Source organism: Centruroides sculpturatus, unplaced genomic scaffold (genome assembly GCF_000671375.1).
Source record: "Centruroides sculpturatus isolate CEXI.00-Female unplaced genomic scaffold, Cexi_2.0 scaffold382, whole genome shotgun sequence".
NCBI lineage: Eukaryota > Metazoa > Arthropoda > Arachnida > Scorpiones > Buthidae > Centruroides > Centruroides sculpturatus.
Genome location: NW_019384562.1, coordinates 208,044 through 229,674, shown reverse-complemented (window position 1 = coordinate 229,674; position 21,631 = coordinate 208,044). Strand labels below are relative to the sequence as shown.

Here is a 21,631-nt window from a genome sequence, read left to right as displayed (position 1 = left end):
GTCCGAAACACCCCTTTGAGTACGATAGCGAAGCGTTTAATTGAACACTAAATACAGTATATTTTATAGTAAAACAGTTACCTTGTGGCACTTTGCAGGCCTCTAAAATATTTCACTTAATTTTTATAAATAGAAAACGTGCGTTTACTTCCGCCCGGCCCCTTAAACTCGGGGCCCTTTGGCTTAAGGAATAGATTTAAAGAATTGATCGGTTCCTCTTCTTTCTTCTCGATGAAGGTATAGTATCTGTATACCTGATACATCTGTATACGACGTATCTGTATTTCCGTCGGTACAAATTGATACATTCGAGAGATAAAGATAGAATATCGAGTTGACGAAATGCACACCGTCAATTGAAATTATATTGAATAACACGTGAAGTCTTTGAACGTGATAAACGACACTCGATATTGTTCTACTCGTCAGCTGTTTTACCGTCATTTAAGTACTCAATTGATTAAATTTCATTTTTTTCAGGGTCAGGTTCTCCATTAACCGTGCTTTAGAATACACACCTGCTCCTGTGTTGTCGTATTTATTCCACCCCCTCAAATCGTGAAAATTCCAATATATTACACTCGACGAGCTCCTTACATTTCTAGTCACTCGTTTTGTTTTCCTACTTATCTACTGGTCAGTTTCCGGTTCCTGTCCTTAATGGAGGGGTAATTAACATTGTTCGTGTTATCTTAACAAGTGAAAACTCCATTAGTCCCGTTTAATCGCCTACATCACACCTGTGGGTGGCTCGTCTCGACGAAGATCAATTACTGTTTGACTTTTATGAATGCAGTTTGCTATACACGTCACTGTTCCAGTGTTGTACAGGCTCGGGTTTTTTGCCCTGGTGTAATATTTTTTTTTGGTATTCTACGATGGAGCAAAAGGATTATTAGGACAAGCGTCAACGAGAGTTAAAGACAATCAATACAAATATCGAAAAATTTTTAAAATCATTTTTATTCTTGAAAGGAAAGGGCCTCTTATTTCCACTGTAGATAGGGCACAATGGAGGGACCGAATGATAAGAAACGAGGAGACTTATTTGGATCGAGCCAACTACAAAGTTTCCTGAACCGTTAGACTGGTCATCACCTGACTTTCAAATAGATATTACCACGATGACGCAAGAACCAACCAGAAATAATTTTTTGTTTGTTTGTTTAGTTATGGCAACGCAACACTTGGGGATCTGTCTAGGGAAGATGCCTTTTTAAGGGAAACTGGCCCGTATTTAGGCATTACAGACGTGGAGAAAACCCGGAAAAATCACGTGGCCATCCCATCCGAGCGAGCCGCGAAGCCACGACCGAACGCCCGGTGTTCAGGGAACGAAGACTGCTTGGCCACTGGTGGGCCTTGATCATTTTTTAAATAATCAGATTCGACGGAACGGCCGAAGTGGTTAAATCTTCAGCCTCTTCCGCTCTGGTGGACCCAGAATCGAATCCGAGTTGAGCAACCAGAAATTCTTCGTGGGAGATTTGTCCGAATATGTCAGGATCCCATTATGGACCGGTTCGGCCGGGTCCACAATGGGATCCTTTTACGTCTTTTCCTGATTACTTTTAGTAATTTGACCCACCAATATGGCGCTTGCATTGTCCTAGAATGTAGAACCTAGATTCTTGATGAATAGTCACTTCAGAATTTTCTTAAATCCTAATCATTCATAAATAATTTCGAATAATATTCAATGAAAGAATATTTAATAATAAATTGACCAATTAGAATATTTCTTTTCTTGTTCTGCACCCTACTCCGCTCTATTTTGGATTACGCGACAAACGTTGTTATTGTTCTTTGAATTTATTTTCTATTTTAAGTTAGTTGTTCGGAGCGAATTTTTATCGACCGTAATTTAAATTGATTGTAGTTAATTTTGAATTAATGATAACCCGTTTTATTTGGAACGAGCTATGTCATTGGCTCACTTATTCAGAAGTATTAAGGCCTCTTTATCCGACAATAGAGAGGTTGAGGCGCACGTTTTAAACGTGTAAACGTGTACGTGTGACGTTCGGCGCCGCTTTCCCGTAAGCCTAAAAGTTTCAAAATGGTGTTTGGATAGTCGGTGGAATCACGCTCGACATTCCAAACACCATCGTCAAACTTTTAGGCTTACGGGAAAGCGGCGCCGAACGTCACACGTACACGTTTACACGTTTAAAACGTGTGCCTCAACCTCTCTAATGCACTAGTGGGGAGGAGACCAAATTTTTCATTTCGGGAAGTATTTTAAATCAAAGCAAACAATGCGAGAGAAATATCGAAGATTATTGTCAAGTTTAAATATTCTTCTAATTATCTTCTATCGTATAATTCTTTTGCAACAGCATCCCACGTTTCATCTAGAGGGGTTGTGGCCGACGTTTTCAACGCCAAAACGTGTACGTCAGACGTTCAGCGCCGCCTNATCGTTATTTTTTAGCACAACTAATCTGAAGAAACGGCCCACAACGGGCATGGTTAGTTCTGTAGTCGACAAATCATCCTGATAATTAGTTGTTGCCTGCATGGAACAGTTTGCAATTTCGTTTTACTCCTCCTCTTTTATCGCGCCACATCTCGAATTATTTGCAACAGCATCCCACGTTTCATCTAGAGGGGTTGTGGCCGACGTTTTCAACGCCAAAACGTGTACGTCAGACGTTCAGCGCCGCCTACCTGTAAGCCTAGACGTTTGACAATGACGTTTGGAACGTTAGTGGAATCATGCTCGACGTCGCGCTGAACGTCCGACGTACACGTTTTCGCGTTGAAAACAGTAAATTTTAACAGTTTAAACACATAATTTTCTAATGTATGTTCTATATATTATTTTATTTTTTTGACTCCCCGTTTAGTGAACATTAAGAGGGCCCGTTTTTCCATACCTATAGTGGGTGGCCCAAGACCGATGGGGCCCGACTGCTCACAAAAAACTGGGCCTATTCGTGGGTGGATTTCTCCAATTTAATTAAATAAATTTCTTAAATAAACAGCACTCGAAGTCTCTTCAACTACACCGCAACACGACACAAGGGCAATGACACATTATCCTATGGAAAAAGGAAATTATCTGGGGCCCCAAGCCAATCTTTTATAAACTCATTACTGTAGTAAGAGTTTATAAAAGATTATAAAAGAAGAAAAGTTTATAAAAGAGTTTATAATATTTAAATTTGGTATCATATCCGAGGACCCTAGATTACCGGTGCGGCGCAGAACTTTACTAGCACGAAGAAAACCGGATAACTCCAGCTGATCAGGCGCGAACCCACGACTACTACCAGTGTTCAATGGTTTTATCCATTAGGCCAATGGTGGGTGCCCGAATGGAAGAGCGTATTCAACTAATATGGATAATTTCTTCTATTCTCTTACTACTCTATTACATATTATTTTTAACACAGCATAAATTTATTACGTATTAATAAAGGGGTCAAACACATTTAAATAACCACAAACACTAAATTTTCAACAAATTTTTAATTTTACAACGAAACAAGCGGCGATTTATCTTAATAGGATTCGTATGACGTAGAAAATCAAGTGGAGCAACACAGGTCCCATTTGACTCGGGCGTGTCCTTCGTAATTCAAGGAATCTACAGTAGCTGCAAAAGAAAGAGGATAAACATACGATTTACTCTTTAAATCCTCACTGTGGAACTTACCTTTCCATTTTCCAGCGGAGACGGTTCCTAGTTCCTTTTGCGTCACAGAAGGGATGTTGACTCTGGATTTAAAACTGTTTCGGCCCCGAATATTGCCCATGTCGGTTTTCTTGACAAAAGTCCAATGCAGACTGTCGTTGGTGGCCATGTAAGCCCAGTTTCTGTCGTCCACTGCGTAAACTAGTCTCGTTTCGGAATCGTAACCCAAAAGGCTTCCTATGTTCCAGGGAAGTACTGAAGAAATATTTGATATACGTTATTTCGAGTCACTTAAGTTTGCAAACTGTAATTTGTTGGACTTACTGTTCCAGCTGATTCCGTCGTCGGAAGAATAGCACATTTTCTTACTGAAAAATGAAAATCTATTAGTTGATCTTTCCAAATACAGGTGTAGAATATATGACGTAATAACCACTCATTCTATAAGGTTTTCTGTATGAAAGATTATAAGAGAACTAGGGACATCCGCTCTAAACTCTTCACGAAATCAAGAAGGCTCATTGATTTGCAGGATTAAGTTCTCTAACTTGTCCTCCCTCTGGTTACGAACCTTGTAGCAATAATTTAGAATCACTTTCGTGAAGAGTTTGGAGAGGTTCTTCCTTGCAAGTGCCCACCAGTGGCCTTCGTACTCTGAACACTGGGAGTTCGGTCGTGGGTTCGCGCCTCTTTCGGACGGGCTGGCCACGTGAAGTTTTCCGGGTTTTCTCCACGTCTGTAACGCCTAAATAGGGGCCAGTTTCCCTTAAAAAGACCTCCCGGAAGGCATCGCCCAAGTGTTGCGTTGCCATAACTTAACAGCTTCCTTGTATTGGCTACAGAATCCATGATGGATCGCTTATGATATCCGCAAGTATTCTTATTAAATAGATTATTGAAGAAAGAGATTACTACGTCATTCGATTTTCACGCGTATTTTGAAAGACTTCACTTGGTATTGATCTGCAAGATGACGGTCGGTCTTATCTCGCAAAGCAATGAGAACGTCTTGAGAACTTGGGTTGTTTTACGAATGAATGGGCACCTCGCAACACAAGACCGAAGTGAAATTACTAACAAAATTTTCAGTAAATACACTTACTTGGGATCGTCTCTAGCATCGCAGAAATATATTCTTTCCAATTCTGTATCCAAGACCATGTGTCGTCCGACTTTCTCTGTTGCAGAAAGAAGAAACGGTATAACGGAAACTTACGGTTGAAGCCATAAAACGAAAATTAACTTACTTAGATCATCGGTATACCAAGTATCATCCGAACCGCACCTAACTAGAAACCAGTAAAATTTAATAAATTAAGATTTACTGAAACTTCCTCGTGAAGTACTCACCAAAAATATCTTTATCCACAACGCATCCGTATAATTCCATTCTGACACCGACGTTCTTGCTCAGATCAGTCGGATCGTTATTTTTTAGCACAACTAATCTGAAGAAACGGCCCACAACGGGCATGGTTAGTTCTGTAGTCGACAAATCATCCTGATAATTAGTTGTTGCCTGCATGGAACAGTTTGCAATTTCGTTTTACTCCTCCTCTTTTATCGCGCCACATCTCGAATTAAATGCAAAGATACCTGAATGGCCAGAATCCAATCGATGCCGGATTTACTATACAAGAATTTAAATTCCGTAACGTGGCGTAACCCATCGATTCTCTGAAGAACTACCGAACCTACTCGAACGTTACGCAAGAAGTCCACCTGAAGATAATGCTGACATGGTCCAGTTCGCACGGGTGGAGACCAGGCTAAAAGGGCAAACATTATTTTAAGTGTTACTGTGGCAACAATATTCTATGGGCGCACAAATTATTTTATAACCTTTTCCCGTATCCTTTCCTCCTGTAACTACTCGAGCGTAATACGGTGCCCATTCTTTGCTGGCTGCCGAAGAAGCGGTAAATTGACAGTTTTCTATGATTGCTGGATCGTCCAATCCCAGTTTGTCATTGCAAGCTGACAAAGAATTTAAAGGAATTAGAATTTAAGGAGGAAGGGAGGGCAAAGTTGTGGTGTTAAACTCACCCGCGCTGTTAATCTTGTAAAGGAGATGGCTCATCTGAGAACAATCGAAAAGACCATCTTTGGGTGGATTTTGCACAGGTTGAGACCGAAGAGTCTGACGACACAAAATTCTGTAGGGGGTTGTGGCGGTTATGACACCTTTACCATGCTTCCTTTGCTTATGAGGATCGGCTAACACCGTGAAATTAACTTCAACTTCGTCTGGAAAGGTCAGAAGGGGGAACTACGCGAAGTAAAATAATTAAAACCAGCAAAAAAATACGTAAAATTTATTTTCTAGAAAACACTTACCACGATATCCAGTCCTCCCGATTCGTTTTTTATAGTTAGTTTAATAGGGTTCCAACTGGTTTCCGTATTGAAAACGACGTAAGGAGGGATATACAGACGCAACGTGATATCATAAGGCTCGGCTAGAGATACATTGCTGTGTTTCAAATATGCGTACATCTGTATGACGTCACTGAAAGAGAAATCCTTTAAGTCACGTTCCTAAATCTAGTTTAAAATGGAATCCTACGTACCCACTCTGGAATGTTTTACTGTCATCTACAATGACTTCAGCGGTCAGATCCGCTTTCTCCTCACCAGTGCGCTCGATTACGAAAGGTTGCTGCGCTTTACCTTCCACCCCATTGATGATTGCAATACAATCTACCATATGGACTGATCCGTGCTCGCTTTCGGGATGATCGGCCAACTCGACCAAAACCTCAATTTTAAGTTTATCGTCGTCCTCCTCTCCTTCGGCATTATTCACGTGCGTAACTCCTGTTAATTTTGGGATTAGTTTCGGATAATCTCACGTCATCGCGACATTAACTACTTCGTACCTAAATTTCCAAAATATCCCAAATCTGCTTCTATTGTGTCGTTTTGGGCAGTGGGCACATTCGATAAGAGTCGGTACTCCACTTCCCCCGAAGCTAATGGGCAAGGAAGGTTTTTACCACCGGACACTAGTCGCAATTGATGAAGTGTGAAGACTGCTCGACGTTCCTTGATGGGTGCCTTGACTCTGACGGACACTTTCATAATAGAATGGGGAGGAATGGTAATTTCGTAGGTTACCCAAACGCGCTGACGGACTTTAATGGGAATGTTTTCGCCATCACTGGGTTTCACTACCACTTCGTCCTGAAAGATTTTCGATGGTGCACGCGACCAATTAGCTGGACTTGTATAATACAAGTTGGCCATAATTAAACATTTCCTATTCAGAGCACTGTACAGCTGTTTATTTTTTCCTCGTATGTTTCCTCTAACATTCCTTGTTTTAGATGCCAAGTTAGACCCGAGTGCAACCAGCATCACCTTTCGAAGCACTGATCCGACGTCATATTGTAAAGGGCTTTTTATTTCATAACCTGTGCCTCCTTCTTTTCTACAGCTGACCACAACTGCTCTCCAGTGATGATTAGAACTTATTGTGTAATATGATCCTTTGAGACTGCCAAAGTTGCAACATTTCTATTATGAACCATATTCCAATATATGCCAAAGCACCCCTTATACTTTGCTTAGTCTGTATACAAATTTTGGTGTTGATCCTATTATTGCTTACAGGTGCAGAGTGCTCCGAAAAAGAAAACTTAAATTGTGGCCACATTGTGCTTAAATATAATAAAAATGCATGAAAATTCGGAACTTACGGGTGGATTTACATCTTCTATACTCTTTACAGCTTTGCTACTCAGTTGTGGCAAATTTGTGATGGTTCTATTGCCGAGGACAATCTGAATGGCCACACGAATGTCATCGCCCACATTTACTTCTTGTTTTAAGTAGAGGGCAACTTTAAGTTGTATCTACGTAAAGGGAACGGGATCCCGATCACTTTTACCACTTTCTGAATATTTCAAGAGTAAAATATCACTTACCAAATTTGCAGAGAAGTTTTCTCTATCGATGTAGGAATTACACACCGTTCCTAGACGAATGTCTGCAGAATCCTTATAATTGCTTTCCGAGCTACTGGAAGAATGGATATTGTAAGAAACACAAAGATCACGTGTCAATGTTGCAAATTACTTACGCGGGAATTTGAGTGACAACGGTAGAAGGTGCCAAACACGGATAATTCACACCTATAGTCGTGATACCGGCCAAACATACGTCGTAGGGATGCTTCGAACTATCCGGATTCATAATTTTGACAGTGATGGGTGCCAAGAAGAATTCGTTTAATTCTAGATCCAGTGTTACAAACTGTGGTGCCCCAATAGCTGCTTCGATACTAGGAGTGAGAGTTAGATTGGCAGCTCTTGGATCATCTCCATACTGAAAAATTGGAATTGAAGCATTACTCTTGTTATTCTTTACAATTCCCGTTTCTTAGCTTACCATTTGCGGGACGGAATCAGTTTTCAGAGGAATGGTAATTTCTCCATTCGCTTCTCCACTCCCATAATCCACTTTCCAATTCAATTCCTGATCATTTTTGGCTTGTTTCGATAATTTGACCATGGCTTGCAGCTGTAAAGCATTTTCCTCCGACGTCTGATTCGACTCGGATGTTCCTGAAATTAGAAACAAATATGGCAACAAATCAAAGATGGCGTCGTCGCCATCTTTGACTTACCTATATTGGAAAGTGCAGAAAACTGTATTTTCGCTTCTTTTATTCCTTTATCTTTATTGGTGTGAGGGATATATATAGAGGGAGTTTCGAATTCGACACAAGGCATATTCTTTCCTGCAGCCTTGACGCGAAGAATACACACGCTACTATCTTCTTCTTCTGCTCTCAGAATAATTTTATACTGGCCAATGGAATCTGGAGCTGTATTGATGGTTATCACTACTTCGACCGGATAACCGGGAGCTACGCCTTCTGATGTTACGTCTACGTTGACGAAAGGCTTCTTCTCCTGAAGAACAAAGAAACATATTGAAGAACTCCCCAATTTTTGGCATACTTGTTTGTTAGCGGATATACAAGTTGTCCCATAAGTCATGCACAATGGGATAATTGTAATGTAATGAGGTTTTCCGTTTTAGGTAGGTGTTAATGCACGAGATCATCCTAATGGTTGTCATGTGGCACAGTAGAAGAGTTCAACCGCAAAGGGAGCAGAACGAACACCAATTTCGCATGGACCACTGTTTCGCAACTGGTCGCAACGATGTCATGCCGTGACACTTGTTTGTGGAATAATTGGATCGCCTGTCTGAATATCTGTGTGGTTTGGTTTGATGGAATACGGCAATGCAACATGTGTTTGTTCTGCCAAGAAGGGATGCCACCCAAGAGGACTTTTTGCGAGAAACTGAAGTTAGATACATAAGAATATCCGGAAAACTCCACGTTACTCGCATCGAACATGTGCGTGACTTATGGGACACCCAGTAGAGTTAAAAAGTTTGAATTTAACACACAAAAAGTGAGTATTACTTCCGGAATAGTTGAAGTTTGAATAGTTGAAGTATATTTAACTTCAGAGGCCCACATAGATCTGGTACCGATAGTTAAACCAACAGTCAGTTCGTAGTCTGTCTCGTCATCGAATTCGGAACAAGTGGGTAAAGAAGCTACCACTTTAATGACGAAAGCGTTTCTATCCCCTTGTTTATCTCTGTTGACAGCTCCGACATCTCCCACTTTCATGGCTGCTCTGTTGCTCTTCAGGCATGTCGATTCGGAATTTCTAAATACAAGAATTACTATAAGAAATGTTGGTGTTTCGGGTTTTTCAAGTAAGGTAACCAGACTTACACTAAACTGTAGGTGATATTGCGATTGACGTCATCCCTATGCATTCCCAGGCAAGGTAAATGGGAGCCAACGTCGGTAAGTTCGATCATACATATCTGAAGAATAGAATCTTCGTCTCCTGCCGCTTCGAAGAACAAATCTCCATAGCCGATTGAGGGGGTGATGGTGACCACTACGTCAAAAGCGATGGCTCCTCCTTCGTGTAACAGTTCCCAAGACACTGCATTTTTTATCTCGACAGAAGGAACTGGTTGACTTTTCTAAAATTAAGATAAAAATAATTACAGCCAAATAAACTTACGAATTGACCTTTAAAATTCAAATGAAATTTAGTCGAACCTCCGAATAAAGGCCACCGACGGTCGTTATCGGAGATTTGACTATCACAGTGTTGAAAAGGATTAGTTTTAAGTACTACGATTACTTAATGGCAACAGCAACTAATCTGCTGTGCCGTTCACACTGTACATTAGTTACTGTACCGTGTGAACGGCACAGTATATTAGTCGCTGCTTCAACTTATGACCACGATCGAAAGAAAACTCGCTTTAAGTTGAATCACGATTCCATTTGTATGGGTCGGGCAGCGGGCATACAAATGAAATTGGGCATGGAATCATTTCTAAACTACAATATTTAATAAGTTAATTTTAGAATAGATAAGAGTTTACGCACCGTTTCTATGATCTCGACTTGCCCTACAGGAACATCAATAAAGTCTTTAGAAGACTCCACCGAAACTGTCATCTGTAGTTTGCTTCCGGACACGGAGTGATCGTGAGTCGAAATCTTCACTATCAACTCGGACATGATCAGAGAATCGTTGGATTTGGCGGGAGAATGCTAAGAAAAAATTGTATTCGGTTACTACAGAGGATCGACTGAAAAATTAACTGTTACTCACCTGATCTGTGACGTGTAGCCTGTTCAATTTAATAAGAAACGTCTGATCTCCGTCGTACTCCGGTTCTATGTCCACATCGCAAGGAACGTAAGGAACGTTAAAGCTGTCTACCGCTTTCAGCAATCTGGCACCGCAAGGTTCCATCTGTATTTTGCCGCCTTCTTTCGGAACCACTACTTTAATCACGTAATTAAAATAACCTCCCACGCCGTCTAGCGTAGTGAGAAGAATATAGGACATCAAACTGCCCACAGCTGCCGTTTGATCTTCTTTGGGATAAATTTTGGTGTCCACCGCGTGCAGTTTAGGCTGCGATGAAGAAACTGCCACGTTTATTTTTCGTGCCGACTCGAAAACACTCTGAAGTAGCATAACTGTAACTTACCCGAGGCTCATCTTCTCTTTCTTTAATGGTAACAGAGATAATTGAAGACCAAACTTTCTCCTCCCCTATCAAAATACCTGCCGAGATGTCGACCTTTTTACCAATATTAGAGGGTATGTTAGGGGCGTAAACGGCGAACGTAAAACGGATCTTGTTACCATCGTCTTTTATTTGTTTATCCAATGGACCTGAAAGTGTATCTCACTTCTAGTCAATCTGCAATTTGAAATACAGGGTAGCCATAATTAAAGTTTTCCCATTCAGAGCACTGTGTAGCTGTAACCAATAAGCGGATTTTCCTTTGCATAATCTGTATACAAATTATGGTGTCAATCTACTTATTGGTTACAGCTACACAGTGCTCTGAATGGAAAAACTTTAATTATGGCTACCCTATACCCCAACTTCGAGCGCCGTTACTCACCTATATTAGTAACTAACCCCAATTCCAGTTTGGCTTTGGTGTTGAGACACGTCTTCTCGGAACCCGTGTAACTAGCATTATAGTAGTATATATCTTGTGGAACACAGACGTAGTACTCCCCAAATTCTACCATAGACGTAACGATTCGATGAGTTTCGGGAAACAGAACTATTTTTTCGAAAATTTGCTCCGTACTTACGCATTACTCCCAAGTGACCAACCGTTAAAATGGTTTCCGTGTCGTTTAATTGAACCTCTACTGTGACGTTGGAGGAACGAATGCTGATCCAGGAATCTAGATAATACACCCCAGCCGAATCCAAGGCAATTTCAGTAGGACCAGTTACTTCTGTTACTATTTCGGGAACGTCTGCAGACTAACAAAAGTGATGTTACTGAAAGGAACACAGATCGGTAAGTAAGGGAGCACCTACTTTTTCCACTTCATTTGGAATGACTTCCGCCTGCCCCACCCAAACGTAGTTTTCTTGGTCATATTCCGCCCCTGCAGTGACGAAATGTTTCTGATTGTAAGTAGTGTCGAGATTTCTTATTTGAGCGATGCAAAACGTCACTTCCAATTGGCTTTCGTCTGCAGTGTTACTGATGTATCCAAAATCGATCACGGCACGATCGTACTACGCGATTACACATAATTTCTACATAAAAATCGTATCTAAAAGTGCATAGAACACCAAAGAGAAACACTTACTACTGTGTTAATGTGGTCGCTGAGAATCATCCTGATGTGGGGTTTCTCTTGGGAGTACGAAATGGCATCACCAGACGGTTTGATTTGTACTTTGCACAAGGCAAAAGTGGGGAGGTAACTGTTATTGTTGATCTGTTTGGTAAATATCTCAACAATGACGTCCAGTTTTTCGGTTTTGGGCACTTTTATAGCCAAGCTGTAACAAACGGTTTTCCCTATTTCCATTTTCTCTTCCTCGCCTTCTATTTTGCTTAATTCGAAGGACGTCATCTGGTTGTTGACCGAATCCTACAGAAAAGGATTAATTTTTGAAGGATTTTACAATAAGTTAAGCGCTTTTAAATGCTTACTTCTCTCTTTTGCCTGATTAGGGGGACGTTAGACGCGTTCTTCATCACGTTCTTAGTGATTTGTTCTTGATCCGTCCAAATGTCGTTGCTCAAATAAAACGTCACCTGCACGAGAAGTAAAGTAATAAATCTGTGCCATAACATTATAGATACAAAAGTCACGTTGCGTACCTGAATGACTCCACTGGCCGTATCCCATTCGTGATTCAATCCTTTGGCTTCGACGAGAATGGTGTAAATTCCTACAGAAAGAAGGCCCACGGGCTCTTTGATGTATACTTCACCCGTTACGTTGTTGATAGAGAAGAATTCCTTCTCGTCCACCAAGTAGTAAAAGATAAGGGAACAATCGCATCGGACCTCATTTCGAGCGCAGGTACTGTCGTAATCGTTATCGAAAGCTTGAGCGTGGTAAACGGGGGTGGCAACCCAAGGATCTTCTATGTAGACCTCGTCTTCGGTCGAATAAAATGAGGGCATGTACTTATCCACTGTTAAAATTTAACCAGAAATGTCATATGCCAGCCAAATAACAATAGCTACAAGTTATGTTTCGTTTTCGGGTGCTTAATGGCATCGATAACCGTGAATTCAAACTGTTCAAACCGGGCTCTACCCTTTGCAAGTTTGCTCAAACTTCGCAATAAGATAGCTTAGAAACTCAAACTAAAATCTGCAAAATATTAAGGTTGAATGTTTTCTGGTTCCTGAATTTGGAGATTGCTCCGTTCTTCTCCATGCACAAATGCTCAAATTGTCCTCCTAAGTGTGCATCGTCGAAGCAAGATTGCGCTTTCAAATTTGGCGACCTCGGACAGTTTTTTGCTGTAAATTTGGCTGTGTTAGCCACATTTATCGAAATAACATAACCTTTCCATAAATTGAGGTGAAAGTCGATAGTGTACAACTGGAACCGTATTTCGATATTCTAACCATTTTTACTGTGGAGTTTGAACAAAACTGGAGGGGGTCGAGCATAGGGGTTTGCACAATTGACGCAGAATGACCCACAAATAATTATAACATGTTATGCTTTTGAATGTGTAACACCGTCGTAATTTTTCATAAACCCTTTTTGGTGTCATACCGAGTAGATGACGATAACTTTCCAATAGGAAAGGATATATATGTGTATGCATTTATGTGTGTGTGTGCAGGCGCGTGTATATAATCGAACCTCCAATAACGACCATCTCTAAACCGCGGCCATTTTTGAAATGCATACAAAACAGCCTCCAAACGACGGCCATTTTTACGTGTCTGTTGTTCTGAGGTTTGTCTGTATTGGAATTGCATAATGATAAAAAAATAAATCAGTAGAACGTACTAAAATTGCGTAATTATAACGTGACGCATACGAGCCACAAAGTAAAGACGCGGCTCTCCAATATCTTGATCTGTATTGATCATGACAAAATTGATCATTGTCAAAATCGTATTGATCACGACAAAATCAAAATCTTTGGCGCAAGAGATTGGTGCTGCAGGAGTTGGGAGTTCCAGTGAATTAGCCACGAAGCGAGGAAAATACCCGTACGAACCTGCTTCTATTTTAAACACAAAAAATCAATACGAAATCTAATTTCCTATATAGTTTGAATTACACAAAATAAAAAAAAAATAGAACAGTTTATCACATACGCCCACAAGATTGGGTGTACACGGAATGGTGCATTTTAATCAATCCACCGGAAGAACTCGAAAATATACGCATCCTGCAAGAGATCGTGATAAAAAATGTTAGACTTCAAGGGCGCTAGTGCAGTTAATGGTTAGGTGTGAATCTTCGGTGGTATAGTGAAATGGACGCTCGACATCGCAGCAGTGTAACATATAATGCTGCATCAACGGGTTCTTATGTTTTCTGTGTAAACGGGCAAAACTTTCTGGAGTTTATGAGACGAAGTATCATACAAAGCAAAAAATGTGGATTCGGTTAATGGCCTGGAACCCCACCACGCACGAATTGTGGTAAATTATTTAAATGGGCCCTTTAATTGAAGGTGGATCGGATCTTGTAAACTGCACAATGGCTCGCATGATCACCTGACTTTTTATTTGTGGGAATATTTTACGAACGTTGTGTGTGATTAGGAACTAACAACCAGAGAAGATAGTTCGAATTCATATCATAATTGAACCTCCGAATAACGGACACCGATGGGAACGTAAAAACGGCCGTTATTGTAAGTTCGATTGTAAAAAATCGCACTAATTTGTATGAAGCAAAATATTTGTCATGTGGTTGCAAATCATGTAACTTATAGCTGGAGTTATGTCTTTGCAACATGATTTAATCTCTCGTGTCCTGGACCGAATATAGAAATTCCCAAGCAAATCTCAAAATCTCTATTGTTTTCTACACTTATAAATATAGGTATTTAAGATGGGAACAGAAATAACTGACCGTATACGTCGCAACTATCTCCATGGTAACAGGCATCGCAGACGCATTTTCCTGCCACGTCACAAAAGCCGTGATAACAGGGTATCGATCTGAAAGTAAAAACTTTAATACAACCTTAAAGTATAACTCATACAATGCGTTATATAACATGCAAGTTTGCCTCACCTCTGGCAGTTCTCTTGGAGGCAACTCTTATCGTATTGTACACACAACTCCACACACAAAGAAACTGTAAAGAAGATCACGTTAATCTCTGGTGTTTAAAGCCAGTGTAGTAGAAAATAAAGGAAAAAAATAAAAAATAAAAAAAAGGGCACCTGGAAACAGGAGGAGAAGAACGGATGCCACCAGTTTCTTCATAGTTTCTATCGTAACTGAAGATGCAAAAAGGGTGCGTGGGTATGTTTATGCACAGTTGCCAGGGTTACCTACGCCAAGCGTGACTTCACCCACTGTAGAGATATGCATCGCAGATTTTTGAAGGTGATCTCTGTTATAAATAATTCATGTCTCTATCGCGGATTACCCGTTTTATCGCCATTTAAAGCGATCGATGAGCGCGTGCCGACTTTCAAGATTATCGTAACACAACATTTCAACGCGTAGAAATAATATACAGGTGTATAAAATATATTGTAAACAAAGAATAAATGGGTGTCCAGTTGAAAATATAGACAATTTCTATGTTAAGAACAGTATCGATCCATAAGGAGTAATACGGGTATCTTATCTCAGATGTGGTTCTATTCAACTAGATTCGGACCCCGATATAAGGATTTTGGAAATAATGGACCAAATCCTCTGGTTCCCAAACATCTGTCCGATTAGAAATGGTAGTTAATTAATATGTTAGTAAGCGGAATGGCCACTAGACGGAGATTTTTCGTTCCTGTGTTTCTCGTGTGGTATTTACACAATATAAATGTACCAATTTAATTTTCTGATTGTATGGTATCTTCGGATAGTGTAACACTGTGTATTAACGAACCATCGCTCCCGTGGATTCGTTACATCAAGGTCCAACAATACCAGGTTACGGGCGAAATTCCCAACAAACCGAAATTGTATCTAATTATGTATAGCGAGACCTCTATTTAGTGTGGCGCTAAATAGAAAAACCTGGTGTAATGGAAAATTATGTATGATAAGTAATTTTCCACCATATTGTGCATTGACATTGCACGGAGAATACTGTTTATAGAACGAACTGTGTCATTGTCTTACTTAACTGTTTGTCACGTAGATGCACCCAATGTCGTGCCCCGATTTCTATGAAGAAAACAATTGATAGAAAACTTTCTCCACTTGTGCCCTTTACGCTTCAGTTTGTGAGAGGTCCTCTATTGTCCATAATGCGCTGTAACCAGAATACTATACCTCCTGAATTGGCGCGGATTCCGAGAAAACAGGCCTGCCAGTCATACGTCACAATCGTGCCACTTGTCTCGATTAAACGGCGCGGTCTCCCGAATAATCGAGATAAATTCTGAATACTTTCTTAATCGCGTCTGTGGCCTTATTGAATCTAGTCTACCGAATTGATTAATTCATTAAGCACAGGTGCTGATATTTCTGCCCGTTTTCCCGCCACCGTGGGCAGGAAGATGGGCGATCCGCCAAGGAGAAGTGCCTGTCGCGAGGACTTTCTGTGGGAAATTTGATTTTGTTTAGTGTTAAACAGGTGAAAAAACCCGAGAAAACATCACCATCCGTTGAAACGGGCATTTTCTGGACGCGAACCATAGACCCGTCCGGAAACATTCTCCACCATTAAAGTGTTGTATATTGAGGAGCGGGTCAACATGGAGAAGAACAGAATTTGGAAATATTCAAGGAGAATAGAACAGGATATTTATAAACCGTGATAGCAACAATGGTATAAAAGAAGGGGTCTTCCCTTCTTTATGGCGAAAAATTACTCCTTACAATAGCTAATTCTCATTACTTGTGGTTTTTCCGTTTAGCACCACGCTCGATTGTTGGCGGGGGTTTGAACACCACCAACGGAGTTTTCGGGGTTTTCTTCACGTGCCTAACACTTAAATACGAACCAATCATCGGCAGATCCGCGTGTTGCGTTGCCTTATCCATTAAATCCAATCAATCCATAAGGATCCGATTTTGTAGGCTGTCGAGAAGCTATCGTTTATTGTATACAATGTTGTTCCTTAACACACACACACAACAGGATGATGAATTTTTCACGGGCGATCTCCCTCGTTAGAGAGAAAAATCTACTTGTGACGCCACCGGAAACACTTTACCCGGATAAAATTCGATCTTTTACAGCAATCCTGGATCGATGTCAGGAATTTCCCTTAACCGGAATTCGGATTTCCCTTTCGTCATTGGTCTACTTTCGGAATTCCCCGTCGAAAGGGGGAAGAAGCGAACCATCGACCGTTTTCCACCATTAGTGTTGAGTAGAGAAGAGCGGGGAACCGAAAATGTGTGGAGATGGTAAAGAAGACATTCGAACAGAATAGGAACAGGTTGCTGTTAACGTGATAGCAACAGTAATGTTAAAGGGAAGACAATTCACGTGAGTAGCTTTTGTTCCCTTCTTAAACGTTTTGTCTCGAAGGTTCCACTACGGATAGTAAAAATCTCGAGTTCCCGGATAATGCGCATAGCCCTATAGAGCAACGAACCTGCTCTTTCTGAGCTTTTAAAACCGAGAATACGAAAGAAACGACTAGTGTTAGGTATGACTAAAAACACGTATCAACAAAAGAAAAACCAACACAAAATTCGTGGTTAATTCCGAAGAGGGTTCTACTTAATTCGAAGTGGCTATCTGGGAGAAGGTTTACAGCAATCGAAAGATCCAATCAACGGGATGGGTTTCAACTTCTGGGCGATTCCTTCCTTTTTGACACAGGATTGCCGACAATACCACAATGTTACTAATTCTGTCGCAGATGTCAAAAAGCGAACCTGGTGGCACTTCCAACAACTACAGCGATCACCACTTTATCGTTTTGAGTTTGCGGGATTTGGTGTAGGGGGTTCGCATCCGGCACACCATGTGAATTTCTTCCACGCATGTCCACCAGTTCCCATAGAGACATCCCTCTTGGCAGATGATTCACGCGTTGCGTTTCCTTATTCCATCGTTCCAAAATTAATGCCAGACAGCAAAACTTGTTCAAAACGGAACCCGAATGAACCGGTGACACTTCGAAACAGAAACAATGCCAAACAGGTAAATATATATTCAGTACCGTATGATTCCGATTTAAACAGATTTCACTGTAGAGCTATATAATATGCATTTGAAAATGTCCTCGGAATGCACAGGGTTTATCTTTTCAGGGCGTTCTTACTTGTCCTTAGACCACAGGTTACAAAAGCATTTCAATTACAGTATTTCTATTCTTATAGAGGGGCGGTTAAATCCTGGGTTGTTCGTATATAACGACTTTTTACGACGACGTAACTAGCGAATGAATAGTTACGTTTTATTATAAACGTACCTTGATTAAATACATTGTGAATCTGTGTAAGCCGGAATTGCACGGTACCGAATATTTCTACTGCTTCGGAAGGTTTCCGTTTTAGACGCGTTTTATCGAAATAACGCGACTCTTCATTCGTCTCTCCGCCGTCTGCAATCACGATTAAAGAGTTGAACTTGTCGCAACATCGAGAGCAATCCTTTGTTCTCGTTATTATAATCTTTATTTTCGAATACAAAGAAAACAATACTCGTGACGCATTGTTTCTGTCGCATAACTCGTCTTCCAGACCGATCTTGGAAGCGTCATTCGCTGCCAGACGCGCATCCTACGCTTTATGGCTTCGTGAGGCCAAGGAAGATCAGAATTAGGGCCCCCTGCATACAATGTCGACTACAGACATTTTCGAAGAAATATTTTATTAAAAAACATCGGCCGGTGGACCCTTCGTTATGGGCCTCGAACACCATCTAGTTCCGGGCAGCATTACAGCGGGAACACGCGCGTAAAACCGGGTAGCGGCGGAAACAAGGCACGCGTTAAATTAAATTTCCATCTGAATACGCGCCCGCCTTCTCGGTTTCCGGCGTAACAAGAGAGACTCTTCTACCACGCGTAACGCACTAACTTCCGCCACTTCGAGCGTAACGGAGAGAGGAGAGACGGCAACCGGAACATGTATCTTTTCGATGATTTATTGAAACATATTAACAGTGATTTGTACATTTGTCACAATATGTTCATTTAAGTTTACAGTCATTATATAAAATCGTCGTGACATCAAAAAAAGTTAAACGTGGTTTTGTTTTTGTCCCTCGGAGTTCTCACGGTCTGCACACTTGAATCTTATTGCACAGATTTACGATTAATTCCGATACCCTGTTATAAAAATCGTGTGGCGACGAGCGACGAAACGGAAGCGACGAGTCGTGTTCCCGTCGGTTTCGTCTTCTCGTTCTGTTCTTCGTTATTGCGGAAACGTTTTTTAAAAGGTGGCGCCCTTCCTTCCCGGCGGGAACCGGAAGGGGCGGAGGGCGGTCCGACGGAAACTGCGGGGGACCCGGAGTCTCCCGCCCGGACCGCGGGATATAATAAGATCGGAACGGGAAGGGGAATATATTAAGCGTATATTTATATATATATATTTATATTCATTTATTTATATATATATTCGTATTTATAACCTTGCGGGGGGCGTTCGTTGGGTAGAGCGACGTCACTTTTGTTTTTCCACGCGACGAAAACGACTCCGGTGTGTAAAGATCTGTACAGAGTAAAATCGACGACGCGCGCGCGCTCCGAGGTGGTCGGCGTAAGACCGCCCCGGGGGCGGAGGGGCGTCGGAACGCGCCCGGCGGGGCGCTTCCGGACGGGCCGGTCGACGGGGCCGGAGGCGGCGGGGCGGAAGGGGCTCCGCCGCCCCCTCGCTCTCTTTTAAAAGTCGGAAACATAAAAAAATATATATCGCCGGCATCGGCCGCGCGGCGGAAGCGTGGCGGCCGCCGACCCGCGTACCGACGTGTACGTCGCGCGTGTGCGAGTCTGTGTGTATGTGTGTATATATATATATATATTTATGTATGTATATATATATATAATCTGGGAATAACCTTATAAACGGAAAACGTTTCGTACGGTAAACTGTTATAAACGGGTAGCGAATAAAGTATCTAGAACTTTTCTTAAAAACGGCTCTCTTTAAGATGGAAGCGCGTCGTCCGCGTCGCGGCGGGTATTAAAGGGACGACGACGACGAACGTCGGACGCGGCGGAGCGTTTGGTCCGGGGAGCGCGTCGGGGGACGACTCGATCGGGCGACGTACCGGAGCGCGCGCTCTTCAGTCCCGCAACTGCACCAAATATCTCAGGCAGATCCGCGAGGGGTCGAAGGCGACGTACTCGCTGTAGCGCAGGTATCCGCCGGGGCATCGGTCGCGGCCGTCTTCCTCCCAGTCGTCGACCGCCGGACCCACCGGCCACCTACATCCTGAAACGAGAAAAAAAAACACACCTCCAGTTAGAAGAGCGCACTTTGATCACTCGCATTTCCGTTTTCCTTCTACGTCACTTCGAAGTGACTGAGGAGGGAAATCTTTATCTCCGGATTTTACTGACCTTGCCAACAAACGGAATAAGGCGGACTGGGCTGTCTACTTCCGGCCACTTTGACAGAATCGACCTCTTTCGGCACGTCATCTCCCACGTCGATTTTAATCGTATTGCCTAGAGCCACCTGGCGGAGAAAAATTTTCCGTTATTTTCCTGGCAAAAAAAAGAAGTATTTTGCCTGCCAGCCAGAGTACTTACCTCGCACAGGAGCATGTAGGTGGAATCGCAATTGTTGGACCAGCAGTACGAACGGCTCTTCTTAAACATGTCGGCGAAGTACACCCCCTGCGTACAAAAGTTATATATATATATATATATATATTTATTCACTTCGTCCCTTCTACCAAAAAAATGTTACGCGGTAGAAACTGTTCTGGGTTTAGATTTACCTTTCCAAAAGCGCTCCCGCTATGGTACACCCCCAGGGGAGCGGGCTGCAGTCCCCTCTTCAAGATCCCCAGAAGATTGGATACCTTCGTCCCGTGCCACAGCATGGCGTGATGCGGAAGATCTTTGGCATCGGCAGACTCTCCCTCCCGGAACACCCGGAAGATGGCTTCTACCTTGGGTTTAATTTTGCCTGTCAACCACAGAAAATTCCGGTTAATGAAGTTAACTGGAGAAAATCCACCTAAGGGAGAAAAAGTTAAGGGGTCCAATTTACCGCAACTGTTGTGGATGTATTGCAGGATCAGTTGAGCTTCCGAACCATTTTCGTCCAGCAGATCCAGCTGACAACCCAGACACCTATACACGTAGTCCGATGGATTTATTTCTGCAAAAAATGTAAAAATTCGATTTCGTCACAGAGTTCTCCCCAGAAAGAAGTCGAACCCCGGGGTGGGGTGGAAATTACCTTTTGATCTGTATTGGGCCGCCAGCAGCAACTCTCCGGAAAATTCGATGTGCATCAGATCGTGAACGACCTTCATCTGATGCTCGATCTCATTCCGAGTCGACAGCAACGCCATTTTTTCGTAACTGTAGCCGTACAAAGGCACTAATCGATAGAACTTCTCGCTCAAGTCGAGAATCTAAACGTGAAGAAACAATATAAATTAACTTGCCAAAATAGCTGCACTTTCTAAGAGGACCACCCCCTTGGCAAATAACGGAAATTCTTTGCAAACAAAAAATTCCAAAGAATTTCCATCTTTTGCAAGGGTGATTCTCAAAATAGAGTGTTATATATAAATACAGAACCCGAATAAGACTGAATTCTTCACGGTCCCGCGCAATTCCGGCTTTAACAGTTTGGTTTATTCCTTTACAGCCACGCCACGTGCCTCCCGGGAGGACTTTGTGGGAAAACTCCCGAGGCGCAAACCCGCGACCAATCAATCTAATACAATTACTCGTCTTCGGGCCAGAAAAAATGTAATTTTACTTACTTTAGCCGACAACTCTTCGTACTTGTCTTGAGTTTTTAAAGAATTTTCCAGATTATCTTTCTCCGTTACGACTTCGCTACAAGAGAACAC

General features: G+C 41.9%; 2 protein-coding genes across 3 annotated transcripts in view; both read right to left on the bottom strand.

The window, feature by feature from the left end:
* Nucleotides 1-3,482: 3,482 nt before the first annotated feature.
* LOC111623972 lies at nucleotides 3,483-14,957 on the bottom strand. 2 transcript variants are annotated; one of them, XM_023366715.1, is made up of 31 exons: nucleotides 14,901-14,957; nucleotides 14,749-14,812; nucleotides 14,584-14,672; nucleotides 12,348-12,667; nucleotides 12,177-12,281; nucleotides 11,827-12,114; nucleotides 11,549-11,752; nucleotides 11,314-11,491; nucleotides 11,115-11,240; nucleotides 10,691-10,878; nucleotides 10,306-10,614; nucleotides 10,077-10,244; nucleotides 9,402-9,661; nucleotides 9,081-9,333; nucleotides 8,268-8,556; nucleotides 8,030-8,205; nucleotides 7,722-7,966; nucleotides 7,567-7,660; nucleotides 7,339-7,494; nucleotides 6,520-6,823; nucleotides 6,211-6,457; nucleotides 5,978-6,149; nucleotides 5,687-5,909; nucleotides 5,483-5,617; nucleotides 5,237-5,409; nucleotides 4,991-5,159; nucleotides 4,888-4,929; nucleotides 4,743-4,818; nucleotides 3,965-4,008; nucleotides 3,662-3,895; nucleotides 3,483-3,601 (listed from the first exon to the last, which is right to left on the bottom strand). In XM_023366715.1, exons 1-31 carry the CDS (start codon nucleotides 14,941-14,943, stop codon nucleotides 3,534-3,536), a joined length of 5,442 nt encoding a protein of 1,813 aa, XP_023222483.1. In that variant the 5' UTR covers nucleotides 14,944-14,957; the 3' UTR covers nucleotides 3,483-3,533. The 2 variants fall into 2 exon arrangements, with proteins under 2 accessions (XP_023222483.1, XP_023222484.1); XM_023366716.1 differs by having other exon boundaries at nucleotides 7,567-7,657.
* A 3,761-nt stretch (nucleotides 14,958-18,718) lies between these two features.
* The window catches only part of LOC111623970 (tankyrase-like protein), a 70,374-nt gene continuing 67,461 nt past the window's right edge, over nucleotides 18,719-21,631 (bottom strand). Inside the window, exons 40-46 of the mRNA XM_023366711.1 lie at nucleotides 21,542-21,617; nucleotides 21,007-21,184; nucleotides 20,815-20,925; nucleotides 20,540-20,730; nucleotides 20,349-20,435; nucleotides 20,157-20,274; nucleotides 18,719-20,028 (exon numbers count right to left, since the gene is read on the bottom strand). Coding sequence (XP_023222479.1) covers nucleotides 19,880-20,028; nucleotides 20,157-20,274; nucleotides 20,349-20,435; nucleotides 20,540-20,730; nucleotides 20,815-20,925; nucleotides 21,007-21,184; nucleotides 21,542-21,617 — 910 coding nt within the window. The 3' untranslated portion in view covers nucleotides 18,719-19,879. The remainder of the gene's footprint in view (nucleotides 20,029-20,156; nucleotides 20,275-20,348; nucleotides 20,436-20,539; nucleotides 20,731-20,814; nucleotides 20,926-21,006; nucleotides 21,185-21,541; nucleotides 21,618-21,631) is intronic.